A 13,020-nucleotide genomic window follows, 5' to 3' on the forward strand; every position below is an offset into this window, starting at 1 on the left:
ATATTCATAATCAAAACAAATATCAAGTCATAAGAAAACATAAACAAAAATATAAAAAGATAGAGATTCATAGACAAATCTTATAATCTTGATCTTCAATTATGTAGTCTTGATGAACTTCTTTCCAAGTCTTCCCCCAAATGGTAGAGAGAAAGTGAGAAAAATGGTAGAGGATATATGGATGCTAGGGTTTGGAATTGGAATGTTGGGGATGAAAGAATTGTGAAGAATTTTCCCCAAATTGAAGGTTTAAAGAGTGTTGGGGTGAAAATTATGTCTACGGTCCATAAAGTGGCAATTTCCGCCTTCTTTCCATAGTCACGGCCGTGATCGCGGTACAGGACCGTGGGAAAGCTGTTGGAGAGGCCCGCGGTCGGGACCGCAGGCGCCGTCGGGCCCACGGCCACTACCAGGACCATGGGCTCTGTTGGTCTCTATGCAACCGACTTGCTCGGCTTCGTTCTCCCTCGTCCGAGCTCCGATTTGACCATCATTTGCGCTCACAGATTCGTATCGAACCATACTTCGACTCCATGCTTTCACATTTCTCCAATTATTTTTTGATTTTTCCTGAAATCGCACCAAATCTATAACCAAGCATCAAACCTTCGTAAATCTCAACATTAGGGTACAAACACACTTCACAAAACAAAAAACGAGGTAAATGACACAAATCATGTGGAATTGTGGTACGAAAACTATGTTCGTCATCAAGTAAAAAACTTTAAATAATTATTTCTCAGTCACCAGAAAATCGATTTTGAGTAAATAAATATACTACGATCATTTGCTCGAAACATAGATTAATCTTCTGCCATTTAATTCTATTAAATTAAATATATTCGTTACTCAAAAATTGTAGATGCTAGGTACGATAGTATCTTTAAGACTACATGTGAAAAAGTAAAGAGGTGAATTAAAATAAAAACCCTTAGGGCGTACTTTTTGAATTTCTCTACAATTCTAGTCGAAGTAGAAGTGCAGTCAACTGAATTCAATTTTCCTTATTTAATCCCCATCAAATTCACGTGACCGGGTAAATAAAATCCCAAAAACCTATATATACAGCAGCCCCAACACTTCTTACTTTTGCCTTTGCTTTGTTTCAGCAGTGTTGAGGGTCAAGCGCCGCGCCTTTTTCTCTCACTCTCTTCCTTCGCCGGAGAAGAATCGGATTTACCCTTTCTTCCGATCAACCACCTACGGTAAATTCGTAGTTTTTACTTCATCAATTTAATGTTTCGATGTCGCGTGATGTTAGAGTAGTGCAATTCCCGTCCAATTTTACAAGAGAATTTCTTCTTTGCTTGTTTTTGTAGCGGTGAGAAGATTTCTCGCATGTGTAGTTCGAATTTTTTAGGGGGGGAATGGTAGCTTGTTTGATTAAATTATTGCGTACATACCGACTTTTTTGTAGATGAAATTTAAGATTTAATGATTTTGCCATCTGGAATTGAATCAAATTGAATGGAATGTTTGATAATGTATGAGATTTGTTTGATTTGGTTGTAGATGGCTAGTGATGTGGGCGATGAAGATAAGGAAGCATTCGTGGAGGTTGATCCGACCGGTCGTTACGGGCGGTATGAGGAGCTGCTGGGCGCAGGGGCCGTGAAGAAAGTGTATAGAGCCTTCGACCAAGAAGAAGGCATCGAGGTGGCGTGGAACCAAGTTAAACTACGCAATTTGAGCGATAACGAGGGCATGATCAACCGCCTGTATTCGGAGGTTGGATTACTGCGGAAGCTGAGGAACAAGAATATCATCTCCTTGTACTCGGTGTGGCGGGACGAGAGGAGGAATACGCTAAATTTCATCACCGAGGTTTGCACATCGGGAAATTTGAGGGAGTACAGGAAGAAGCACAAGCACGTTTCCACAAAGGCTTTGAAGAAGTGGTCGAGGCAGATACTCAAGGGCTTGGACTATTTGCATACTCATGAGCCTTGCATCATTCACCGAGATCTCAATTGCAGCAATGTCTTCATGAATGGCAACATTGGTCAGGTATCCATCCATCCATCAATGGCAATGTCTCTTTGTTTCCATACATTCCGTAGTTTTAATGAGCTTTGGTGATGGTGGTCGGATCATAACTTGAATACAGTAAAGTTGTGGGATAGACTAATTGGATTTGTGAAGTTATAGGTTTGAAATTGTGGGGGATGTGATTATGATTATCTTCGTCTAATTGGTTCATGTAGGTTAAAATTGGTGACTTTGGCTTGGCAGTTACAGTTGGGAGAAGTCACGTGGCTCATTCAGTGATAGGGACACCAGAGTTCATGGCACCCGAACTGTACGATGAAGACTACACGGAGCTAATAGATATATATTCATTTGGCATGTGCTTGCTTGAGCTGGTGACTCTAGAGTTGCCATACAGCGAATGTGAGAATGTTGCCAAGATTTACAGAAAGGTAACATCCGGGCTGAGGCCAGAAGCCATGAAAAAGGTTAAGGACCCGGAGGTGCTAGCATTCATCGAGAAGTGTCTAGCTCAGCCGAGGGCTAGACCTTCCGCTTCCAATCTCCTCAAGGACCCGTTTTTTGATGGAATTTATGATGATGACGATGAAGAAAAAGCTGATGAGTAGAGTAGAGCAGGTGATTCATGTAATTTTCTTTGGGATTTAGGTAACATTTTTTTAAACCTTTGGAGTTTGGAAAGGGGTGCCTTGGTTTTTTGGTTTACGAAATTTGATGTTTTTTTGCTGTTTGGTTTTTGATCAACGCCCAAGGCCGGGATTAGGCTTTATCTGGTGAGGTTTGTGTAAATAGAGTTTGAATTTGCTGATTGACTGGAATCATCTAGTGAGAGAGGAATTTGTACATGTTGGTGCAAATTTTATTCCAAGCACAAGAGGAGGTCAAAGAAAAGGGGAAACAACCTTTGAGTAGAAGAAATAGGCATATGTTTGGCGTGAAGATGAGAAAACATGATGGGGTTTAACAAAGGTTTTCACCGCCGCCAAAGTAGAGTTTTAAAAGGGTGGCGTGGTAGGGCAGCTTCCTTGTTTTTGCCCGTTGATAAAGGAAAAAGTCGTCCATCCAACTCCTACTAGTTGGGTTTTGTATTATTTTACGACGCCAATTCTGATGGCCAGTGGGATGTTTGGTAATATGCTTCCTCGTTAATCATTATATTTTCTCACTGTTGCCCCCGCGCAATCTACGCCTAACACTTTACTTTATTTCTATATAAAATAATACTAGTATATGTATAAGTTTACGCAAATTGTAATTATATAAAACTAGTCGGTAACCCGTCGAATAAATGAAAATATATAAATATTTGTAATTATTCAATACATTTTTTATTTGATGATATTTTTTTACTAAAATAAAGCATTAAATAAATCTGTTTTAAAGTAAAAGATGTTAACTTATATTTTTACTAATATTTAGTCAAACAATTCTCTCAACTCAGAAGGTAATTGTAAGAAAGTAATTTTAGACACTTCCACCAATTCAATCTGATTATGATGATTTTAGAAATTTCCGATGCTTAAAGGTCAACTTCTGTCTCCCCCTCCAAAGAAAGAAGAATAAGCAAATTCCGAAGTCTCAAGCCGAAACATGATAGAGTAAAAGATGAAATATATCCATCCTCATATAACACATTATTATAATGCGATTATATATAAAAGAAAAGAAAAACCAAAGAAACCCTTGAAAGCACAAAAGAAGCAGACTAAGGGGCCGAGCCTCATTAAAACTCTTTTACGAAAAATCCGGTAGGAAAAACCGTAGAAGGAAAAAAGAGTACTCGTCTAAAATGAAAACAAAAATGATAGGAAAGAGGAACGGGAAGGTTAGTTTCAATAACTCCGGCCTAACCATCGTTCCCAAACCGACCCGGCTCAACCATCCTCACATAACATATTTTACCTATGAACATGAAAAAATATGATGGGATTTATTGCACCTTTCTTCCCTCCAAGCACAAGCAGCACACACATATCAAATCAACCTAGCAAAATATAAGAAAAAAATGTTTTAAATAATATCGTTAATGACTTAAAACTTTTAAAGTTTGAATAAAATATTAAATTTGCAATTACCTCATAATCTATCGAAAATTTCATCATACACAACATTAGTTGTTGTGTCTTGCGTATGACCACTCTCATCACATACTAAAATCTTTAGACCTCTTTTTCTAGTGACTCTTGAGATTGCCACGTAGAGTTGTCCATGACTAAAAACTGGTTTCAGTAGATATAATCCTACATTTGAAAGAGATTGTCCCTGGCTTTTATTTATTGTCATAGCAAAATAAACACTCACAGGAAATTGCCTTCTCTGAAATCGAATTGGAAATTTAGCGAAATCTAATGGACTCATAATCATTCTAGCTATGGGAAACTTCTTGCCCGCATTTTTTCCTGAAATGAGTTTGCCTTCAATTACGCGTTCTCCAAGTTGAGTTACTATCAGCCTAGTGTCATTGCAAAGCTCATTAGAGAGATCAATATTTCTGAGAATCATTATTATGTATCCTTCTTTCAATTTAATTTCATGACTCGGTAATCCTGCACACTTGATTGTGTTGAGATATTCAACCGAGAATACCTGTTCATCAAGGTCCACTTGTCCATCTTCTTTGCAAATACTGTCTGAACTTAGATAAACCATTTCCTTGCTAGACATCAGAGACATGACGTAATCATTGATTGTATCAACCATCTCATTGGTGGGGGCCAAGATAGCTCTATTCTTAAACATTTCTGGATCAAATGCATTATTCATGACGTCATTGTATGTGTTAATTTTCCACTATAGCTGCAATAGGATTTGTTGCATCGCGTATAAGGATATCTTCTGATAATACCACAATAGATTCTCCATCACCAAGACTATGTCCGGCTGTACCGTCACCTATTTTAAGTATCCACTCTGCAAATTCTTTGGTTTCTTCTGCATCCGAACCAGAAGCATTTGCCTGAAACAAAAATGTGTACCAATATGTCTTATTCGAATTATCACTAAATCAAACAAAAATATCTATTGTTTTTATCAGCCTTATTGCCTTCCCTATACGTTGTATTATAGTATTTTCATGAAAATATCCTAGCTATACACAATTACATTTAAATGTTCACAAAATCAATCAAGATAAGCCATTTAACCTTACTGTGTCGTCTTGTAAAGTATGTAATCCATTAGAAAAACGATCTATTACTACATTAGTTTTAATTAGCCTAATATAATTGACAAATGCCGTCGTATTCTATCAAGGTATTTGGATTTAGAATAAATTAATAAATTTTTGTTATTATCGCTGAACTTAATTTACTAAGTCACCTTTATATAACATCTACTAAGGAATGAGGACTAATTCGAACAATGCAAGATAAAATTATTAAGATACAAACATTTAGTAATTTTTATATTTTAATATTTTTTATTTGAATTAAAATAATATTAATAAATTATCATGGTAATATAATTTTTTAAAAATATATATTTAGATTAAGATTAAAATACATAAGAAATTAATTTATCTAAGAATTTGAGATTTATTTAAGAATTTGAGTCTATCTATAATAAAGATGACAGGTTGAAGTAAATAAAATAAGAGCTCGCCTTTATATAACATCTACTAAGGAATGAGGTCTAATTCGAACAATGCAAGATAAAATTATTAAGATAAATACATAGATACAAACATTTAGTAATTTTTATATTTTTATATTTTTTATTTGAATTAAAATAATATTAATAAATTATCATGGTAATATAATTTTCTAAAAATATATATTTAGATTAAGATTAAAATACACAAGAAATTAATTTATCTAAGAATTTGAGATTTATTTAAGAATTTGAGTCTATCTATAATAAAGATGACAGGTTGAAGTAAATAAAATAAGAGCTCAAACGTGACTGCATGAGGCCGAAATTAGATATATATGATTGGGATATAATTAATGCATAAGAAATTAGATATAGAAATTTGTTGATGATAGGTTCGAAATTAGATATATAGAAATTTGTTGATTAAAAATTTAGAAAAAATAAGAATGAATGAGAATTGAGGAAAATTTGAATATAGTGATTCTATTACGCCACGTAGGATAGAACTTATTTTACTTATATATATATATATATATATATATATATATATATATATAGATGAATATATCATTTTTATTGTAAAATAGAGAGAATGAGATGAAGTAGTTTGCAGGCCCTATATTAGTTGATTGAGTCAGTCCCACTCATCCAGCTGCCTCTATAGAATTAGTTTAATTTCTATCCTTTTCATTTAATTTAAATGACATAAATTTAAACAACACAATTACTTTAATTGAGTAAGTAATTTTATCAGATGTAGGGCATTTAATCTACTTTCAGTTTTTTATTCCACCCTGATTGTAAAGAGCAGGAATATTGTGTCTCTTCGGATATCTTTTAGAATGCAACACATTTAGTTTGGTTTTCAATAAAAGATTATGTAGGATAATTTGTAACCAAGATATTTTAGCGTGGATAATGACAGATTATTAATACTGAGTTGGTGTTTGCTATCATGGCTAAATACAGAATATCCTGATTTAAGTTAATCATAGGGAGAGGTGATATTATTAATCCTAAGAAATCTGGTTAATAATACTGGGTCGTGAGATTAAATCGGGTCATCCGCATTATTACCAAATACTAGACTGATCTGTACTAAATTAGCTAACTGATGTAGAGTTACGATAAGCTCAAACTTAGCATGACAAAAATTTCTAATTATAAATTGTGTATATGAGTTATGATTTCAAGAGTTATGTGCAGTATTACTTTTGAAATAACGTGGAGAAATAATCAATAATAACAAAATTCGATCAGATCAATTGTTTAACTATTATGAAGATAATCAACAAAAAAAATATATTTAGATTATAGCGTAATATAATGTTTCGTTGAAACTTGACGGATAACACACAAATTTATCATACTAAACCATGCCGGTGAAATTTATTTGGATGTGATAATAAGAGATTGAGTGGTAAATTCTGATGAGAAGTGAATCCTACCGTTCCTTATTTATATAAATGAAGTTTACTTTTTTGAATGTTCCTTAATAAACAATTAACGTATTATATATATATATATATATATATATATATATATATATATATATATATATATATATATATAGGGGGCGCTCCAATGAGACCCCCTAATTTTAGTGAGATCTAGGGCACGATTTGATGCGTTTATTTTATCAATCATATGGCTGATATTATATCCGGAGGGTGAAGAAATATTCAAGATTTCAATATTTTACAATCGACCATGCAATTTTAAGTGTGGTAGTTTTACCCGTGTAAAATGAAGAAATAATATATTGCTTTTGGAGCAGTCCAATATAGAGCTGATCATCTCCCGTGCACACACGCACATTAAGGTCAGCTCTCTAGTTATAATTAGTTTATCTTAATTACTCCTGTAAACATCTTCTTTTCATTTCATTTGGTCCTCCAAGATATCTTCGTTACCTATTTTTATGAGATAATTTTACTAATTATTACCCTTATAATTTTTACTTTTTATGGAATCCATTATTCACTTGTCAAATATACAGCTAATTTTTACTAAAATACATGTTATATATGAAGATGTTTGAGGGATGGAGAAAGTATTATTTAATTAATTTAGTTAGAATTTAATTAATTCTAAGTAAAATTTAAGAAACTATAATTATTAATATTTTATGGGAGAGTTTATGGCGAGAGAAAATTCACACAAGTTTTTGTTTTTAATACTCTCTCTATCCACGAAATGAGTACTCATATTTCCTTTTTAGTCTATCCACGAAATGAGCACTCATTTATTCTTTTGGCAAGTGTATCCCACACAACTCTTTAATTAATACTCTAAAAAAATGAAACCCTTCTTTCACTCACACCACACTCAATACATTTCTTAAATGCCGTCCCGAAATGGGTACTCATTTCGTGGACGGAGGGAGTATCTGATACTATTTTCTTTCATTACTCACACCACACTCAATACATTTCTTAAAACTCGTGTCATCCCAAAATGAGTACTCATTTCGTGGATGGAGGGAGTATATGATATTTTCTTTCATTTTCTTTTAATTAGCAGTGAAGTAATCCGCTGGGGGATATTAGGAGACTTTGCATGCGATTTATCCTCTTCTTAGTTTTAATAATTATTCAGGAATTAAAGGTAAAAATAATTTAATAATTGATGTCTTGTTTCCCTCGCATGGCATTTGTTGTCCACTTAGACTGACCAATTACATGTAGCCCAATACCCTTTTCCACGTCTCGTTCAGCCCAACTTCAATAAAGTAATCTGATCATCCAAGTCACCGGCCGAGGCCTACTTACAATTAAAAAAAAAAAAAAGAGAGAGAGAGAGAGAGGAGGGGATAAATAATTACTGTATAATTACACCTCGACTTTCAGAAATCAAATAAATATACTTGGACAGCGTCAAGTCGCCAATATGTTAATCTCTTTTTAGTATACAATTAAATGTTTAAGAAATTGCAAAGTAGAAGTCATATACTATTATTATAATTTATGTTCATGTCTTTTCCATCAAGTACGTATTAATTGTGAATCATACTCAAATTTATTATTTTGTGATCCCCTTTTGATGGCGGATAAAGAAACCTAGAGATGTTGCCACACTAGGCAACTTATACATTAATTAAGAATATTAGTAACAAGAAAAACCCATTCGTTCTTCCAATTAGATTAGACAAGTTTAATACTTGAAACTTAATCAAATTGGTAGTTTGATACTGCTTGCGCGGCAGCTTTGTTCACGTTTTTGTCTCCTACCATAACGCTTCGAGATATATAGTGTTATGCGCCGATACCAAATCCTGCAGAAAATCGGCAAATTAATTAAAAACTTGGCCCACAAAAGATCCAACTGCACAAGGTTGATTATGAGGTTAGCAACACAGAAAACTGCAATCCTAGAAGAAGAAGAAGATCATCCCAAGTCGAGTTTAACGACATGGCAAGTGTGGAGTTTGTTCACACTTGGAGTTTTGATGATTCTTTTACTGGCAGGTCTCATACTGAAATGGAGACGAAGAAAAGAAAGCAATTGCAAGGAGGATGAATCATCAACCAAAGATATGGAGATGATGATGAAGCCTTCGGAGCTGGTGTTTTTTGTGGAGCAGGAGGAATGGTTCAAGGTGGAGGAGCTTCTAGAAGGGGTGGCTGAGCTCCGCACGCAGGGCTTCTGCAGCAGCCTATACGTGGTCCGCCTCAACAACGGCGCCGTCTACGCCGTCAAGCGACTCAGGAGACTCAAGGTCTCCTTGGACGAGTTCGGACACACGATGAGGATGGTAGGAAAGTTGAGGCATCCCAATCTTCTCCCTCTTGTTTCCTTCAACAGTACTCCTCAAGAGAAGCTTCTCGTCTACACATTTCAAACCAATGGGAGCCTGCTAGACCTCTTTCAAAGTGAGAAGACCTACTTTTAATTTAATTTCCTCCCAAGCATATACATATATATATATATATATTATTGTGTTGCAGGCTACAGTGAAGGCAAGAGGGCATTCCCATGGAGGCTTCGGCTGCGGATAGCAGAGGGTATAGCAAGAGGGTTGAAATTCATCCATGATCAAGAGGAGATCATCTCTCATCATGGGATCATCAAACCCTCCAACATCATGCTCGGCCACGACCACCACCCCCTCATAAGTGAGTATGGATACGCTAAGTTTGTGGACACGGCTCCCTCCATGAAGGGCTACGCGGCGCCGGACACGGAAAAGGCCGATGTGTACAGCTTGGGCGTGATCCTGCTGGAGCTGCTCACCGGGAAATTCGTCGGCCTAGACCTTCCGAGGTGGGTGACGACGGGAGAGGTACTGTTCGACAAGGACTTGTCGGATGTTCAAATGTATGCCTTCCCGCTGCTCAACGTCTCTCTCAAATGCGTGGCGCGCACCTCCCACGACAGGCCCGCCGTCGCCGAGGTTCTTCACAAGATTGAAGAGCTTGTCCGAGCTCAACAAGAAGATGCATAATCATATGTTGATACAATCTTCCATGTGGAACAAGCAAGGCTTTAATAATTTCATACAAGGGTGGTGATTAGATTAATTGGGCCAAAACTTGATTAATGTGGAAATAAATGAGTGTGTAACCACTAACTAGAGTATGCATATATACCTAACTTTCTTTTTTAATCACTTGAATCTTTCCCCAAGTGTGTGTCTCCTATCTCTGAGTAAAATGGAGGTAAAGAAATGTAAGCATGCTAATTAATTGTAATATTAGTTGAGGGGCGGGCTTGTTTTGTTAGATGAATGTGGTGGGCGAAATTGGTATTAGATATAAGTGAATGATTATTAACAGTTGGAGTTTGAACTGTTCCATGATAGTGCTGGTTTAGATGCAGATGAGATCCTCTGTCCCACAATTTAGTGTGTACTACCGTGTACCACTCTTAATTTGTCTATTTTACAATTATTTGTTGTAAAAATAAAAAAATATTATTATATTATGAACTCTAATTGATATTTATAACTAAAAATTGAAATTTAAAAAAATTATATATCCTAACTTTGAATTAATTAACCCAAATAATCAATTATTAATTCAAATAAATATAAAAAAAATACTCCAATTGGATGAGTGAACCCTTGTTAATTATCTTCTTATTATATTAAAGCATAACAAATTACAATTGAAGAAAATATAATTAAAAATTATAATAAATTAAGAATGGTACGCACTAAATTGTGGGACGGAGGATCCTATATATGTGGTTTAGATGGCATCATGGGACATGAGGTATTAGCCATTACCAGCTAAAATTGTTTAATTTCTCATCATTATTATATCTTCTAAATTAACTACTATGGTAATTAAATCGCTCTTTTTCCTTGTGATAATTTTAAAGATGCTACTTCAACTGAAAGAATGCCCACTTTCATTCAAAAAGGTGGGGAGTTCGTGCTGAATTAGTCTCACACAATGTAGTGTCGAGAATCTTTTGTTCCTACTGGGTGTCTCTTGGACGTGCCATGGTATTTTTCTTGTTACATATTCTAGTATTTGTTCTACTAGTAGAGTGTTTGTGAGGGTAAACAGTATTGAGCATGCATTTGTAAAAGAGTTGTTAACTCTTTTTAGGGTTTAAATGGTGAACAAACTGAGTTCACGTCTAGAGTGTATGTAGTGCATACACATCTAGTATTTTACTATTGATGGAGAATTTAGAAGATTCATATACAGAATAGAAAGGAGTTTAATTATGTAAGTCCTTTTGTAACTTATCTCTGGACAATGAAGTGTTTCCCCAAGGCGAAACCCCATTGCCCACCAAACATGGGTGATTCACCGAACTGGATTACCGAGTTCTTGTGATATTTTACTAATTTAAATGTTCCTCCCCGACGTAGAAGTTAGAACTAGTTGTGGTATACGCCGCACCACATGTTCTACGAATTAGCCAATCTTTGGTATGCATATCTAAGTTCATAACATTTCATGATTGAACAAAACTAGTTAATTATTAATATTGTCACATTTTTTTTCTTTTTTTGTTTGAGTAATTGTCATACTTATAAATAAATCAGTCTTTACTATGTATAATGTTTTTAAATAAGTAGCTAGTAATTTATAAATTAGTAGGGCTCTACTCATCATGGGTGTGCCCGTGTGCCTAGGGCGCTTCTATATAACAATTACAAATTATATAAGAAAATTAAATTGGTAATAAACAATGCGACGACAGGTTTAAATTGTGAAGCATAGGCAATTCGAAGTCAATATATTTCAATTTCACTATGCAATAACTTCGTTTACTCCGAATTTGAACTTATGATATTTTGATCATATTCAAATCTATGAGCGAGATAGCCTTATGTTACATGTGTTCAACTTTAAAGTGTTTATGATATTTGTGAGTAAAGTATCTACATACAATTAGTCTATACGATTTCTATGATCTCGCCAGAGAAATAGGTCGCCAGCGGAATGATGATTTTGCTGCTCTGGATTTGATTTCTCTGGCAATGCTGTTCACGACTCTGGACTTGATTCCTCTGAACCTGATTTCTCTGGTAAAGCATTTCGCTGCTCTGGCATATTGATTCCTCTGGCGTATTGATTTCTCTGCTCTAGCGTTCGATTCCTCTGACTGGTAAAATACGCACGGGTGTTTAGTTTATAGCTGAGGGATCAGTTTGTAAATATGCAAGAGTTAAGGGAGTTCAGTTTTAGGTTAGTTACAACAGTTTCAACGGATCTGTTCCTTCATTCCAGAAGTCAGCGCGTAGCTCAAATCTTCTCAACTGCTATTTCTTTTGTTTAAATACCTAGATTAGTTGTTGAGTTGTAGCTTAAGAATTTCTATTACTGTAACTAGTTGAGAGTGAGGAATTATAGCAATCTTGATAGATTTGTAGGCTATACACTTCTTCTAGTGTTGAGTGTTCTCAATTGTAATTGTAAAGTTCTTGAGTGTTCATAGTGAAATAGAATTGATTGTTTCTGCACCGTGGATGTAGGATTGAAAAATCCGAACCACGTAAATCGACTTCGTGTTCTTTTCTTTTATGTTCTTGCTGCATTGATTGTTTTCCCGAACAATTCCACAACAAGTGGCGCCGTCTGTGGGAAACGGAAGATCGACGCACACCAACTGTTCGAGATTTGAATCGGAGGAAATCTGAATCGGAGGAGTTCTTGATCGGTGGAGGAATCGCCATTCTTTTCACTACCAAATGTCGATTGCTAAATTCGACACCGAGAAATTCACAGGGAAGAATGATTTCTCCCTGTGGAGAATGAAGATGAGGGCCGTTCTCATTCAACATGGCCTTGATGATGTTCTGACCCAAGAAAAGGCACCTAAAGAAGGAGATGGGAAGGCGAAGTTCGCTGAAATGCAAAAGAAGGCTCATAGCACTATCATCCTACATCTGGGAGATAAAGTGCTGAGAGAAGTGTCAAAAGAAGACAATGCAGCTGCAGTATGGGCTAAACTGGAGAGTCTTTACATGACCAAGTCTCT

General features: G+C 35.4%; 2 protein-coding genes and 1 long non-coding RNA gene across 3 annotated transcripts; 2 read left to right on the top strand and 1 right to left on the bottom strand.

Annotated features, from left to right (window-relative positions):
- The first annotated feature begins 955 nt into the window (after window positions 1-955).
- LOC130986212 (probable serine/threonine-protein kinase WNK11) lies at window positions 956-3,154 on the top strand. Its single transcript, XM_057909535.1, has 3 exons — window positions 956-1,205; window positions 1,513-2,007; window positions 2,205-3,154. Exons 2-3 carry the CDS (start codon window positions 1,513-1,515, stop codon window positions 2,595-2,597), a joined length of 888 nt encoding a protein of 295 aa, XP_057765518.1. The 5' UTR covers window positions 956-1,205; the 3' UTR covers window positions 2,598-3,154.
- Window positions 3,155-8,575: 5,421 nt separating this feature from the next.
- Window positions 8,576-9,950, bottom strand: LOC130986214 (uncharacterized). Its single transcript, XR_009089215.1, has 2 exons — window positions 9,814-9,950; window positions 8,576-8,854 (listed from the first exon to the last, which is right to left on the bottom strand). It is a non-coding gene; the product is annotated as an uncharacterized LOC130986214 (long non-coding RNA).
- LOC130986213 (probable inactive receptor kinase At2g26730) lies at window positions 8,678-10,186 on the top strand. Its single transcript, XM_057909536.1, has 2 exons — window positions 8,678-9,452; window positions 9,528-10,186. The coding sequence occupies exons 1-2, from the start codon at window positions 8,837-8,839 to the stop codon at window positions 10,022-10,024; spliced, it is 1,113 nt and encodes a 370-aa protein (XP_057765519.1). The 5' UTR covers window positions 8,678-8,836; the 3' UTR covers window positions 10,025-10,186.
- Window positions 10,187-13,020: the final 2,834 nt, after the last annotated feature.

The sequence above is a fragment of the Salvia miltiorrhiza genome, chromosome 5 (assembly GCF_028751815.1).
Source record: "Salvia miltiorrhiza cultivar Shanhuang (shh) chromosome 5, IMPLAD_Smil_shh, whole genome shotgun sequence".
In the NCBI taxonomy this organism is placed as follows: domain Eukaryota; kingdom Viridiplantae; phylum Streptophyta; class Magnoliopsida; order Lamiales; family Lamiaceae; genus Salvia; species Salvia miltiorrhiza.

Coding starts and splice junctions, on each gene's coding strand:
- LOC130986212 (XM_057909535.1), top strand. CDS start 1,513: ATGGCTAGTGATGTGGGCGATGAAGATAAGGAAGCATTCGTGGAGGTT. Junction 2,008..2,204: donor TGAATGGCAACATTGGTCAG/GTATCCATCCAT, acceptor TGGTTCATGTAG/GTTAAAATTGGTGACTTTGG.
- LOC130986213 (XM_057909536.1), top strand. CDS start 8,837: ATGCGCCGATACCAAATCCTGCAGAAAATCGGCAAATTAATTAAAAAC. Junction 9,453..9,527: donor CCTGCTAGACCTCTTTCAAA/GTGAGAAGACCT, acceptor ATTGTGTTGCAG/GCTACAGTGAAGGCAAGAGG.